The 15,529-nt window shown below is 49.2% G+C and overlaps 1 protein-coding gene across 1 annotated transcript in view; it reads right to left on the minus strand.

The window, feature by feature from the left end:
- Positions 1-15,529, minus strand: part of PLCG2 (phospholipase C gamma 2) — a 159,991-nt gene that overhangs the window by 74,530 nt on the left and 69,932 nt on the right. Inside the window, exons 5-7 of the mRNA XM_027513943.1 lie at positions 15,290-15,337; positions 7,532-7,616; positions 5,467-5,550 (exon numbers count right to left, since the gene is read on the minus strand). Coding sequence (XP_027369744.1) covers positions 5,467-5,550; positions 7,532-7,616; positions 15,290-15,337 — 217 coding nt within the window. The remainder of the gene's footprint in view (positions 1-5,466; positions 5,551-7,531; positions 7,617-15,289; positions 15,338-15,529) is intronic.

A 15,529-nucleotide genomic window follows, 5' to 3' on the forward strand; every position in this document is an offset into this window, starting at 1 on the left:
CCCCATACCCTCCCTCTGGGTCGTCCCAGTGCACCAGCCCCAAGCATCCAGTATCGTGCATCGAACCTGGACTGGCGACTCGTTTCATACATGATATTATACATGTTTCAATGCTATTCTCCCAAATCTCCCCACCCTCTCCCTCTCTCACAGAGTCCATAAGACTGATCTATACATCAGTGTCTCTTTTGCTGTCTCGTACACAGGGTTATTGTTACCATCTTTCTAAATTCCATATATATGTGTTAGTATACTATATTGGTGTTTTTCTTTCTGGCTTACTTCACTCTGTATAATAGGTTCCAGTTTCATCCACCTCATTAGAACTGATTCAAATGTGTTCTTTTTAATGGCTGAGTAATACTCCATTGTGTATATGTACCACAGCTTTCTTATCCATTCATCTGCTGATGGTCAACCACTTGTAAAACAATGAAACTAGAACACTTTCTAACACCATACACAAAAATAAACTCAAAATGGATTAAAGATCTCAACGTAAGACCAGAAACTATAAAACTCCTAGAGGAGAACATAGGCAAAACACTCTCTGACATACATGACAGCAGGATCCTCTATGACCCACCTCCCAGAATATTGGAAAGAAAAGCAAAAATAAACAAATGGGACCTAATTAAACTTAAAAGCTTCTGCACAACAAAGGAAACTATTAGCAAGGTGAAAAGGCAGCCTTCAGAATGGGAGAAAATAATAGCAAATGAAGCAACTGACAAACAACTAATCTCAAAAATATACAAGCAACTCCTACAGCTCAACTCCAGAAAAATAAATGACCCAATCAAAAAATGGGCCAAAGAACTAAATAGACATTTCTCCAAAGAAGACATACAGATGGCTAACAAACGCATGAAAAGATGCTCAACATCACTCATTATCAGAGAAATGCAAATCAAAACCACTATGAGGTACCATTTCACACCAGTCAGAATGGCTGCGATCCAAACGTCTACAAGCAATAAATGCCGGAGAGGGTGTGGAGAAAAGGGAACCCTCTTACACTGTTGGTGGGAATGCAAACTAGTACAGTCACTATGGAGAACAGTGTGGAGATTCCTTAAAAAACTGGAAATAGAACTGCCTTGTGATCCAGCAATCCTACTGCTGGGCATACACACTGAGGAAACCAAAAGGGAAAGAGACACATGTACCCCAATGTTCATCGCAGCACTGTTTATAATAGCCAGGACATGGAAGCAACAGTAAGTATTTTTAAAATAGTAAAAAATAAAAAGAAGTATCAGTGGGTGGGCAGTGAAGCTGAGCAAAGGAGAACTGAAGCTCTAGCTCTGCAGTAGCCACCTGACCTCCAGCAAGTGACCTCGCCGAGTGTCAGCATCTTCGGTCCATAAAATGAGGATTATAAGAGTTCCTATCCTTCAGGGTCTTGAGGAGAATTAAATCCATGTAAGACATATAGCACAGTGCCCGACATAGAGTTTACACTTAGCAAATGTTAGTTGTGATCTTTATTCGTAACACCATTATTACAACCTAGTCTGAGATATATCCCCCTCCCAAGGGAGGACATACATGAAATTTTAAGTTCTTATTCTCCTGCTGCTGCCAAACTTTTGGAAGCTTCGAGGCTTGAGTGCAGCAATGTAAGGAGGTAGTTAGACAGGAGGAGGAACTGGCAACTTCAAGTTGGAAACCTATAGCTACTGATAAGCAAGACTCCACTCCCTGGACTTAAGTCTGGGAATCACCAACCATCATGAACCGCTCTGTCACCCCAAGGACCCCAAGAAAACCAGCTGAACCCCTAAGAGCACCAAGGTAACACTTTTCTCTGCCCTGAGCTTCCAGCGAGGCACTCGGGAAGTAAATGATATGCTGACAGCTGGAAAGTGAAACTGAAATTCTTTGCAACCCCTTCTACTATCCAGTCCACGGGATTCTCCAGGCCAGAATACTGGAGTGGGCAGCCTTTCCCTTCCCCGGGGGATCATCCCAACCCAGGGATGGAACCCAGGTCTCCCACATTGCAGGCGGATTCTTTACCAGCCGAGCCGCAAGGGAAGCCTGCTGACAGTTGGGGGAGAGGCATTTACATACACAAGAGCAGCGAGGCTTCTCAAGTGGACCAGTAACTATCTATAGAGCCTGGGGCTTTGTTAATCAAATTCCAAGTCACTGAATTAAAACATGCAGTGGCCAGACAGGACAGTTATAGCTGCCAATGAAAGAGAGAAGAGGCTGTTGACCCCAAAAGTCTTAGGGACCAGGGAGGTGACCCTGGCCCCTAAATTAGTAAAGAGAGCTGCTGCTTGGGGGTGGGAGGCAGGGCTAGGACAAACCAGAAAGCATTCTTCCTTCCACTCACAGGTTGCCAAATATAGCCAGAACGTGATATTTTTTTCCCAAGAGAAGCAAAAAATCTGGATATTAATGAGAAATCTTCCAAGTTTTAAATACAGGCAATTCATTTAAAAAAACATTTAGTTTATGGCCATACCACCGTGAACACGCCTGATTGCATCTGATCTCAGAAGCTAAGCAGAGTCGGACCTGGTTAGTACTGGGATGGAAAAAACATTTAAACCACTAGGCTAAGTACCAACCGAATGCCAGCTGAACGTGGTATTCTGGCCACCAGGGGTAACCTCTGATAGGTACAGACATTTCCCAAAAAATACTGGCCATCTAGGACTCATGGACTATGCAGAAATTTGACTTAAATTTCTCTCCCTTCTCCCTCTCAAACATACAAACATTCGCTTTAAAAAGAACCACAGTGAAAAGTTCTCTTACGTGGAATTTGATCACGGTGGAGACTATCAGTGGGTGGCCTGTACTGGCAGGTACGACAGCTTTTATGCAAAAACGTATTCCTAAGCGTTGCCTGCCTTCCATCTGATGAGACAGCAGCTTGAAATGTCACGGCAAATGATAAGTACTGTTTTTTTGCAACTGCTTATCTTGAGTGAATCAACTTTTTCTCAGTCCTGGTCAACTGCCTAAGACAGCAATTGTCATTATTCTGGACTTCGTTTATATACTATTATCACAACATTTTCATTGCTCTCAAGAACTGATTATAAATGAAAATTGCAGATTTAAATCTAAAAAGTGTTTTGATCAGCTTTTAGGCAGCAGAATTGTCTTAATTAAGGTTTCATATAAAAAAGAAGAGGGGGTTGGATAGTTTAAAAAGTTGTATAACTGATGACCTAATTTAATACTTTCATTTTATAGAGGAGGTTGAGTGACGGAGCAAGACGGCTTCCCCCCAAACCACCTGGGGGCTGGAATTTAACTCTTTCAACTCCCAAAGTCCACCATTTCTTTCTACTCTACTTGGCAAACCAAGCACTAACTACTACATGGGTAAAAAAGTGAACACACTGCAACTCAGTCTTTTACTCTATACAGTCATGTATTTTCCCCCAATCTGGGCAGACAAGAAATGCTTCTTCCATTTCTCTGCCTCAGATACGTCGAAGTCCCACAGCCAGTGGTCGCCTATCAAGAGGTGTGGCCCTGCGGCCATCTTCCCCAGAGCCCGGTGGTGTGAGACTCATCACCCCCACTGCACGGATAGGAAGACTGAGGCCGGAGGGGTCAGTGGCTGGCCCGAGATCACACAGAGTCCTACCCATTCTCTGCTCCGGACCCACCTCGGCCGCCTGCAGAACCCTGTCCCAACAGCAGCGGCCACCCGCAGGCACAGCGCTCCGTGCACTGCACCAGCACCTCCCTTTTTATGTCTTATGCTTAATGGGACTTTTTTTTTTCATTGCAAAAGTAGCGTGCTTCTTGGAACAAGCTGAAGAAAACTGAGGGATGCAAAGAAAAATTTAATTATCTTGCCGGTACATTTTCCCAAATCCCTCCAGGACATGCAGAAAATCAACATTAAGTGTGAGGTGTGTGTACTCTTCTCCTTGTTCATAAAAGCACATGCAAACGTATACAGGAGGATTACTGTTTGTTACCCAAAAGTCAGACCTGGCTCCTCATTTCTGCTGCTGGTTTTCCTCACAAAATACCATCAACAGCCCTCCAGAAGGACAGAAACCCAATGAACTCAGGCTTCTTAATCAGCTGCAGCGTCCCATCGTATGGCTGGACCATAACTGACCCGGCTGTTACTCTCCTGAGGGGCATTCGGATGGCTCCCAGGTATTTGGCCAGCATGAGTAATGCTGCAATGAGCGGCCTGGTGATACATCCCTAGGCCTCAGTGCTCTCATTTCTCTCAAACAGAGCCCCCAGATGCCACTGCCAGGTCAAAATGCAGGCACATCCTTATTTTAAAATAGCACATTATTGTAATCAAAAACATTCTCATTATGGGAACAACACACACACACATAATCCCTCTACCCAGAGGTAGTTAACTCGTAATATTTTGGTAAATTTCCTTCCAGAACAAGTTGACACAGTAGAGTTAGCTGAACCTTTTTACTTTAACAGTCTCAGACTGAATTCCAATCAGACTGACAGGCACTCACATTCCCACCAAGAAGGTAGGAGATGGTCATTTCCCCACCCTGTCCCCTCAACTCTATCCTATTCAAGACCTTTGCCCATCTAACAGATGAAAACAGGGCGTCACTGTCATTCCCACTGTATATTTCCTGGACTAGAAGGGAGACTGAACGCTTCTCATGGGTCTCTTGGGAACGGGACAGACTTCGAAACCCAGGGGAAACAGAAGCATCAGCTGATCGTTTGCTTAGGAATCGTCTTACCCGTAAAGATGGCCGACGGGCACAGGAAAAGATGCTCCACATCGCTAATCATCAGGGGAATGTCAATCAAAAGCAGAGTGAGGTATCACCTCAGACTTGTCAGAATGGCCATCATCAAAGAGAACACGAATGACAAGTGCTGGCAAGGATGTGGGGAAAAGGAAACCCTCAGATGCTGTTGGTGGGAATATAAACCGACCCAGCCACTGTGGAAAACAGTATGGAGGTTTCTCAAAAAAACTAACCACAGAGTTACCACATGACCCAGCATATCCACTCCTGGGCATATATATCCAAAAGGAGCAACAGCACTAATTAAAAGAGATACATGAGCCCAGTGTTCACAGCAGCATTATTAATAACTGGCAAGATACAGAAGCAACCTAAATGTCCGTCAACTGACGGATGGATAAAGATGTGATACACACACACACACACACACAATGGAATACTACTCAGCCATAAAAAGAATGAAATATTGCATTATTTCTTTGAAATACTGCCATATCCAACATGGATGAACTTAGAGAGTATCACGCTAAGTAAGATAAGTCAGAGAAAGACAAACACCGTATGATATCATTCACACGTGGAACCTAAATAACCATAAATGGAGCATAACCTTTAAAAAGTGCATACCTGTAATTTATATAACATTATACATCAACTATACTTCAATTTAAAAAAATAAGGTCAAACAAGACTATCAAAACCTTCAAAAAATGAATGGGGAAAAGGAGAATCATCTTACCGATTTTTGCTGTTCAAACATAAGTTTTTTATAGAAGAGATGGAACTGTTCAAAGCTGAGTTCATCTTTGTGTGCGCCTATTTCCTGTAAATATAAAAAAAAAAAGTGACCACACAATTTTTGGTGTCCACCACAAGAATGCCTCCTCCCTGTTCACAGAAATAGCCGGCTCTGCTACAACATTGGCTAAACGCAAACTTGCATTCCTCTTAACCCAACGTCTCTGCTTGGAGAACATACCCACCAGAGACCCCAGGTAAGATCCTTCAACTCCCCAAAAGGCAAGGGTCTCAGCCAGAATTCCAACAGGCATAATGCAGAACCCCTCCTTTTGGGGCAGGACACACTTTCAAATCTAGACATACTTATAGGGTATGTAAACACAGGTCATTTTTAAAAGCACAGCTTCCCAGGTGGCTCAAATGGTAAAGAATCTGCCTGCAATGCAAGAGACCCAGGTTTGATCCCTAGGTAGGAAAGATCCCCTGGAGAAGGGAACAGCAACCCACTCCAGCATTCTTGCCTGGAGAATTCCACAGACAGAGGGGTATGGCAGACTACAGTCCATGGGGTCGCAAAGAGTCAGACATGACCGAGTGACTTTCACTGTACTTTAAGAAAATGTACCGAGCCTTTAGAGTTAATAGAGCTCAATTCCAGTCAAGGCTTGTCTCCTGAATTGCTTCATGGCTTCCCCAGTAGCTCAGTTGGTAAAGAATCCGCCTGCAATGCAGGACACCCCGGTTCAATTCCTGGGTCGGGAAGATCTGCTAGAGAAGGAATAGGCTACTTATTCTAGTATTCTTGGGCTTCCATTGTAGCTCAGCTAGTAAAGAATCCACCAGCAATGTAGGAGACATGGGTTCGATCCTGGGTTGGGAAGATTACCCGGAGAAGGGAAAGGCTACCCACACCAGTATTCTGGCCTGGAGAATTCCATGGACTATATAGTCCATGGGGTCACAAAGAGTTGGACACGACTGAGCGGCTTTCGCTTCACTTTGTCCCAATTCACTTAGCTCTCTCAGAACTTCAGTTTCTTCCTCTGTAAAATGGGAGAACCGCCACTACCCTACTAGGACTTCCCTGAAACCATACCAGGTAACATTCACGTAGAACCTGCTTGGTAAAGGCATGATAAGGGACAAAATCCCAATTACGGGGTGGCCAGTGGTAAATGCTTCTCCCATCTCTCCTCTCTCAATCCCCACCCTTCTCTGGTTTTGCCTTCTTGGACTAGTTGAAATGACGGGGGTAGGCCAAAAGATGGCCAGATATGCCATAAAATGGGTTAACTCTTCTGGGAATTCATGGGTACAAAATGAATGAGCTTTCCTAAGCTGAGGAATCCTGTGACATGGCCCCGAGAGCCTCCAACTGGGACTGCTGGGATGGACTCCTGTTGGGGTCCTTGACAAGAGTCCGGACCTCTGTGAAGGCCAGAAAGGATGCCCAGGGGTCATCTCCATCCTACACCCTTCAGAAGAGCCCCACCCGACCTACGCTATCTGCTCACTCATGGAACAACCTGCCCCAGATCTACCAACAGCCCTAGCCACACAGGAACAGAAATGAAGTGATGGCGGAAGGAGGGATGGAAGGAAGGATGGGTGGGTGGAGGGTGGGCTGGAGGGGCGAAGGGCAGAGAAGAGCCAACTCCGACAGCTCCACTGTCAGGGCCTGCACACAAAATGCCACCTCCCTGGCAACCTACATAAGGAATCGTTCATAATATTTTCCAAATGAAACACATGTGTTCATATTATTAAAAGAAAAACAGGCTGTGGGTTGGTGAGGGAAAAGGAAAGTTAGACTGATGGAAAAATTCCGAGCCAAGCAGCTCGGTAAACATGGTCTTCCTGGATGACATCCTCTGTCGGGATGGAGAACGTGGGCCTAAGATCTTCACATGATCCCTCGGTCCGGACTAAGACGGATGAGTCTGGAGGCGGAGGGCTTTCCTGAGCACACCATGCAACAGTGCTTGAAGGCGTGCGGTGGCTTCATGGGGAGGCAAGCATAACCCCAGGTTCACAAAATCGCCAGGCTGAGCCATGAAACTTACCAGGAACTTATCTTTGAGGAACTTGGCACTGCTCACTTTGAAGTTGACCAGGGGCAAGATGGTCTTCAATTCCCGGAGGCTGATGCTGCAAAAGAGAGGGACCCCCAGCTCCATCAGCCTCGAGGGGTTTCAACAGTGGAAGGTCTGGCTACTCTCACCATCTCCCACCTCAACGAGAAGACCTGCCACCAGATCTGAGCAACTGGGGACAGAGAGCCTGAGGTCAAGGTGGGGGTGACACCCCGTGTGCAAGGATGGTCCCCATCGTCAGGGGATTGGCCTTGGATGTGGGTCATGTAGGAGATGCACAGAGTGGGCAGAAACATTGCAGATGACCTTGGTAGACAGGAAATGTCACCGGGGTTCAAACCAAGAGGAGGTCACTGAAGCCCAGAGATGAGGAAGGGAAAGAGGCAACCTTATCTGAACACCTACTATGTGCCAGGCTGCCCTGGGTACCTCCAAGGAATGATGTCACCTTGCCCCTCAGTACACTCAACCCTCAGGATTCAGAACAGGCAATGAGGGTGGGGGCCTGGACACTCAAGATCAGAGCTGCTCTAAAGACCTTAGAAGGCAGATATCGTTATCACCAATATCACAAGTCCATCCTAAAGGAAATCAACCCTGAATATTCACTGGAAGGACTGATGCTGAAGCTCCAATACTTTGGCCACCTGATGCAAAGAGCTGACTCACTGGAAAAGACCTTCATGCTGGGAAAGATTGAAGGCAAGACAAGGAAGGGGACAACAGAGGATGAGATGGTTGGATGGCATCACTGACTCGATGGACATGAGTTTGAACAAACTCCGGAAGATAGTGAAGGACCGGGAAGCCTGGCGTGCTGCCGTCTGTGGGGTAGCAAAGAGTTGGACATGACTTAGGAGACTGAACAAGAACAACCATTATTATTCTGCATTCCAGGTGAAGAAACTGGGGATCAGAGAGGTTTGGTGCTGGCATGTGGGAGATAAGACTGCAGAGGAGCTGGCCTCTGGGTCTGCCTGTAAGCGCTGCATTTAACTGTCTCCCAGGGAATGGCAGGAACAGAGACTGGGGAGGAGGTGGTCGAGGGCATGCGTTCCAGACTCTTGTGGCTGCAGAGCCGAGTGCCCAGCAGAGCAAGCAAGGGTGGTCCTGGGGAGCCTCTGGCTGTGGCCAAAGAAAACTGTGCAGTGTTCTCAGAGACGTCAGACCAGACAGGGGCTGTGCACGGCCAGGAAGGAAGTCTGCCCAGGCTGTGGGCAGACAGCGGCCCCGCTACCCCCACCCCGTCTACTCGCACAGAAGGAAGCGGCACGTCCCAGCCAGCAGCCACCCCGGGAGACGGCCAAGCGGCCTCCTGGCCCCACCCCCAGCATCCTTGCCTCTCATCTAACGGCCTCCCTGACGCCAGAGACCATCATGTGCCCGGTGCGCCCCTATGCCGCCTGCTCCCGGAGCTGGCACCCAGGGCTTCCCCCAAGAGATGGCGAGAGCCACACAAAGTCCCCAGTGGGCCAGGCGGGGCTAGCCGGGCAGAGAAGTGAGCAGACTAGCTGAGACCCCTTTCCCACCTTGCCCTGGGGTGTCCACGAAGAGCCTGCTGGAGTGGGGTGAAGGGAGAGGAGGTGGAGGGGCTGCTGGTGCTGCAAAATGAGGCAGGGTGAGGGTTTAGCCAAGACGGTGACCCCGGGGGCTCATCCAGGACCAGGGAAGAGGACAGAGTCCCCTACAGAACCCAGAACTTCCAGGCAGAAACAGGGCCAAGAGATCCTCCCATAACAGGGAACAGAGAGACTGGGGAGCCGGGAGTCAGGGCAGCTGTTGGGGGGTAAGGGAAGCAAACACAGCCTCCAGGGGCATGAGAATCTGAGCACTGGGACATCTGATCCCGCCTGCTCCAATGGGCCCCCTCAGAGCAGAACAGGTGAGCCTCCAGGGAAAGGTGGGGCCTGAAGAGCTCCTCGGGGCTCCCGTGCAGGGACCTCTCCCTCCCTCCCTGTCCTGGGCGTGTGGTCAGGCCCCACCTGACCCCCAGCCAGGACTGGCACTCGGATTCCCAGCCACTGGAGGGCAGGAAGCTAGCAGCTCCCAACTTCACCCCTCTCCCCGTCCGGGACTTGTCTTCAAAGAAAGGGAGGGCTTCGGCCACCGTCACGTCCTGCCCTCTGGCCTCCATCTGGGGCAGTTCTGCAGGGCCATCCTGGAGCTCCACTGGGGGCCAACTGAGGCTGTGGTTGTGATGGCATACAAGCCCAACAATTCCCTGGCCTTCACTTCCATGGGTGCGGGTCCCCTACACATTCCATAAGCTTCCTGCACACAAACCCACATCTCACGTTGTTTCCTGAAGGCTCAGCCTGTGAAGCGGGCTAGGAACTGGGGCGATTCCTTTGGGGAGAGATGGCAAAAAACGATTCCTCGCCCTAGAGTCAATAAACAATCAGGGCCCCTCCCACTGTCAGGCTGGCCTGGTCCCAGATCCCACCACACTGTACCCCGGGGGTTGATGGCCCCAGAAAACTTCCCTGCCACCCTGAGGCTGATTACCAACAGGCCCACCATCCCTGGCTTATTGTAACAATGGTGGCTCAACCAGTAAAGAACCTGCCTGCCACGCAGGAGACCCGGTCTGGATCCCTGTCAGGAAGATCCCTGGAGAAGGAAATGGCAACCCACTCCAGAATTCTTGCCTGGAGAATCCCATGGACAGAGGAGCCTGGCAGGCGACAGTCCATGGGACCGCAAGAGTGGGACACGACTGAGCCACCTCCACACTCACCATCGCAAGCCAGGCACTGGCCAAGCACTTTTCACGTACTAACCCACTGAATCCTCACAACAACCCCAAGAGGTAGAAACTAGGATCTCTTTCACAAATTAGGAGACTGAGGCACAGGGAAATTGAGCAATTTACCCAAACTCATCAACCAGTAAGTGTGAAGAGCTGAGATTCAAACCTTAGTGCTGCCCAACAGAATGTTCTCAGTGTTGCAAATGTTCTAGATCGGAGCTGTCCAAGGCAAGTAGGGTGACCGAGGAATTGGATTTTTTAAATTTTATTTAATTGTAATCAATTTAGATTTAAATAGTGACATGTGGACAGTGCAGCTCTAGAAGCCTGCTCCTCTAAGTAGGGTCCCTGGACCGGCAGTATCAAAGTCAGCTGGGAATCTGCTGGAAATGAAAATCTGTGATCCCCACCCAGACAGAGAAAAGCAGAGTTTCTGTGGGGCAGGCACAGCCCCCTCCAGGCTGTCCGTAGTGCTGGAGCCAGGACTGCTGATCACAGGGAACCTATTTGCCTTCCTATTGAAGACAGAACCGGACTACACACCTGTGAGCCTGCCCCTTCCGCATCCCGAAGGCCCGGGTGAGCAAGAACAGGAAGTGCACTTATGCAAAGTCAGGGTTACAGGCCAAGGGGCAAGGGCAAGGTGGGAAAGAAACATCCACAACCCTCAGGGCTGCTGGCCCCACCGCAGGACCCTCCAATGAGCCCCACCCTGAGGAGGAATGCAATTCCAGCGGCCGTCCCAGAAGGTCCAGGGGCTCTCAAGGGGTATTTTGACAGGAGAAGTTTTCACCTAAAGCAATGACCTTAGAAACCTAATTCCCAGATAAGAGGCAACTAAACTCCACGGATTCAAAAAGAGGGAGTTTCTAGAAATCTGGCCAGGATGAATGTTAAAACATTTCTGCCTTTGACCCAATCTCCCCAGGCCTGGAGATGTCATAAGGAAAGCTCCCAAAGGGGGAATGATCTAGTTGTCTGATGTTACACAAAGGAATGAAAAGGGAGGGCCTTTCGTTTCATCTGACCAACCAGCCAGACCCCTGACCTCAAGGAGCCCCTTCAACGTGAACAGCAGCAACGAGGACGAAATTCTCAGAAAGCAGACGGGACCGCAGAGCCTGGCACTCAGGCCAGAATCCCACAATGACCCCAGAAGTGCTGCTCTTGAGGGGCACTTCCTACCACCTCGTACATCCACTGTGAAACACGAGACACAAACCAAATGACAAACGAAAGCCAACTTTTCAAGCGAGATATCAAATCCCATTGGTTGAATTATAATGTAGGCATTGATACTGGTCTGAAAAGAGTTACAAGGAAATGTAAACATGTTTATGATTTAAGGGGAGGTGAAAAAACAGTTTGACCCCCCTTTCACATGGGCTGGACTTAGTGACTGATTCCCAGAAAACAGAGTGGGGGTGAGTGGGGGGCAGGGGGGCAGGAAGGGGGTGGAGGTCATTGCAAAGGAGAGGTCTGGAAGACACCACTTTGGCCAGATGGTCAAGATTTCCATCACCCTCGACAGACCACGTGAGAGCAGACACCCCTTGACTGAGGTGAAGGGATAGACCTTCACCTCCAGGACGCTCACCTCCATGAGCGCTTCCCAAACACAACCTCAGGTTCCCCTGAACTCCAGCCTACCCATGACGAAAATGCCAGATCGCCACAGATGGAGGGGCATGCTACAGAGTGCCCGAGACCTACTCCTCCAGACTGTCAAGGTCGGGACTTCTCCAGTGGTCCTGGGGCTAAGACGCCACACTCGCAATGCAGGGGGCCTGGGCTGGATCCCGGTTGGGGAACTAGATCCCACATGCTGCAACTAAGAGATCACATGCTGCAACTAGAAGAAAAGAAAAGATTCTGCACACAGCAATGAAGACCATGTTAGGTGCAGATCGTGGAGCATCACTCAGCCTTAAAAAGGAAGGCAGTTCTGACACCCGCTATAGTTAACATACCTGATCCACGAAGACATCACACTAAGTAAAATAAGCCGGTCACAAACACAGCATCCTTCACTCAGAGGTGGTACCCGTAGGAGGCAGATTCACAGAGACAGAAGGAAGAATAGAGGTTGCCAAGCGGCTGCAGCGGGGGAATGGGGGAATGGTTTGATGGGTAGAGAGTTTCAGTTTTGCAAGATGAGAAGAGCTCTGGAGACAGACGTTTTTGGCAGCATGGCAACGTGAATGCACAGAAATGTACCCTGAAATCGTGAGTTTTATGTTACATAGTTCATCACAATGAATGAGTAATTTTCAGTCACAGGAAGTCACGGCAGGAAGAGATTTCTGCCTTTTACCAGCTTAGTGATCAATAAGCCACGGCTCACTGGCTGGGTTGCTCTGTTCAAATGACAACCTCTCGTGGCCTCAGCATCCTCATTAAATGGCCCAGGGGATGCCTAGCTGCTCAGTCTGCCAGCATTCGTTCCATAACCTCTCCCCAACTTACTAAGTCCAGAGGGCTCTCAGAACAGCGGCTGCCGCAAAGCCGCTTCTCAGCAAATGCCAGCTGCTGCCATCTGGCCCCTCGAAAGGTTGAAAACACACGTTCAGGCCAAGGAAAACCTGGGAGCGGGCACTGCCGAGCCGGCCCTCCCCGCCCAGAGGACGCTTTGCCCCGCTGCTGTGCCTTTGTTTTCCTCCAGGAAACGCGATTAACATGGGCGACAGGAAAGGAGGGGGAACTGGCAAGAGTCAAGAGCCCTTTCACGGGCACCTTGGTCAAAGCCCCTTTGGAAAAGCTCCCTCAGGGCCGCACAGAGCCACGTGAAAGGTGGGATTTTCCACGTGTCGACAGAGCAGCAGGACTCAGCCCACAGGGAGGGAGGGAGGGATGTCGGGGTGGGGCAAGGACAGGGAACAGGGAACAAGGCATCACGGCCAGAGACAGACTCGCTCCCTGCCGAAGGTTCTGAAAAGCACTTCTCAATGAACGACTTTTAAGAATCGTTCCGAGCAGAGAAAGCCGGGCTTCCGTTTCTTGACAACACAAGACGGAGAGCAGACTCTGGAACCAGACCGATGATGCCATAAACCCCACCTCGTGGAGACAGGGCCCTGGTGGGCTCCCTCCGTCCGCCCTGTGCCAACCTCAGCTCTGAATCACCGGGCAGCCAGAGAAGGGAAATGGTCATGGGAGGCTCCACCCTGAGGCTGAAGGAGCCCAGTGTGTACAAAGGCCCCCTCGTTTGATCTGCCTCTGAAACACCAGGCCCAAGCCCAGGGTGTGGGACCACAGAGGATGCTGGCAGGAGAGGAGGAGGAAGAGGAGGAGGAGGGAGGGAGGGAAAGGCAGATGGAAAGACATAGAGATGCTGGCTGACCTAACAGCAGCAGTTAACTCTCCACCTCTTCCTGGATACACCATTTGCAAATCACTCCTCGGGGCATGTGTACAAGAGACCACTTGAAATTGACAAGTGATGGGTGACACTGGCCTGACACCAAAATGCCTTAAAGATGGAAAGCCTTTCAGCAACAAGCTGGGTAGGGACTTCCTTGGTGGTCCAGGGGTTAACACCCTGCACTTTCAATGTTGGGGGTGTGGGTTCAATCACTGGTGGGGAATTAGCTCCTATGTGCTGTGCAATACAAGGGGAGCATTGCAAGGGTTCCTTGTTGCCTCGTGTATGAAGCTGACATCTCTTAATGGAGAATGGAAGGAAGGAAAGACATTTAAAAATGCTGAAAGAGGTCTGATGTGAGGCTAAAACGATACAGTGATTGTCAAGTGCTGAGGATGGTGCCTGCCATGCTAGGTGCTCCATAAATGGGTTTTATCATTACGTTATTAACAGGAACTGGATCATAACCTAAAAAAAAAATTGATGAGAGGATGTTCAACCTCTCCCTTAAATAAAGAAATGCAAATTTAAGCCAAAAACCCACTGCTGCTTCTCACCCATCAGGTTAATGAAGGTCGAAGTCTGGTGAGACACGGTGAAGAAGATGCTCTGAACTTCTACCACCTCTCTCAGACTGTCAGACCCAGTGACGCCTGGCTTCTGGAATTCCTCTTGTGGGAACTTATCCTGTTCGTGTCTGTGTCCCACACATTTACAAAAAAGGAGGCCCAGGGACTTCTCTGGTGGTCCAGTAGCTAAGACTGCACAGTCCCAATGAAGGGGGCGCAGGTTCGATTCCTGGTCAGGGAACTAGATCCCACGTGCTGCAGCTAAGAGCCTGCATGCCACAGCTAAAGACCCCGCCTGCGCCACGAAGATGGGAGATCCTGCAGACCTCACCTGAGACCCGGCCCCGCCAAAGAAACAAATAATAATAATAATTAACAATAACATTTTTTAAAAGGGAGACCTAAAGGTTTTCATAGCTTTATAATAAAGAAACAACCTGATGTTCATCGAGAAGGAACTGGTTTCCCATCAATATGGCAATTACATCACGTCTATCCAAGGAGCAATCACATTTGTTCCAAAAGTGTGTGGCATAGAGCCTTGTATGTGCCGAGAAGGAACCGCTCCAAGACGTGCTGTTAAGCGAACCAGTCAGGGACACTGAATTACAGGCTGTCACATCGCCTGCCTCGTGTTCACCCAGCTCTTGGAAGCATCGCCCCCGAACTGGGTTTACTTCCTGATGGTCAATCTCCACCACAAAGGACGGGCGGGCACCATGGGGATCCTGTTTCTCCCCAGGACACAGAAGAACCTCAAACGCGAAGGCCTAAGTGACGTGGTCCGAGTGCTCTACATAGCAGAAAAGTCCTCCCCGCAGATGGGGTGGCACTGTCCCCTGCAATGAGACCCCACATGGGTGGAGATTTTTATCACCACAACCCACACCACTGAGCACTGCGTCCGCCGCCTTGTTAAGTCAAATCTGATTTCACGAGGACCTTTCCACAGCACAGAACTCACTCCGACCCCCCTGGCATATTTCAAGAAAGAATGAGATGATCCAAAATGATCGGGAGGAAACCACAAAAATGCGAGTGAATCTTACCTGTTTCTCCTGGTTTGATCCACAGAATAAATCTGCTTTCTCAGCCAGCTGGGAAGAGAAACGAGACAGAGAGAGAGAGAGTTACAAAATCAGAAAGCTAGACTCACAAGTCCAAAGGAATTTCTGTAGGATGGGACACAGAGCCTGGAAGTGAAAAGGAAGGTCTTCCCACTTTCTAACACCAGCAACCTGGGAAGCAGCAGCTTCTCTGTGTGGGTGAAATGTCGCCCGGCCGAGCCA

The sequence above is a fragment of the Bos indicus x Bos taurus genome, chromosome 18 (genome assembly GCF_003369695.1).
Source record: "Bos indicus x Bos taurus breed Angus x Brahman F1 hybrid chromosome 18, Bos_hybrid_MaternalHap_v2.0, whole genome shotgun sequence".
NCBI lineage: Eukaryota > Metazoa > Chordata > Mammalia > Artiodactyla > Bovidae > Bos > Bos indicus x Bos taurus.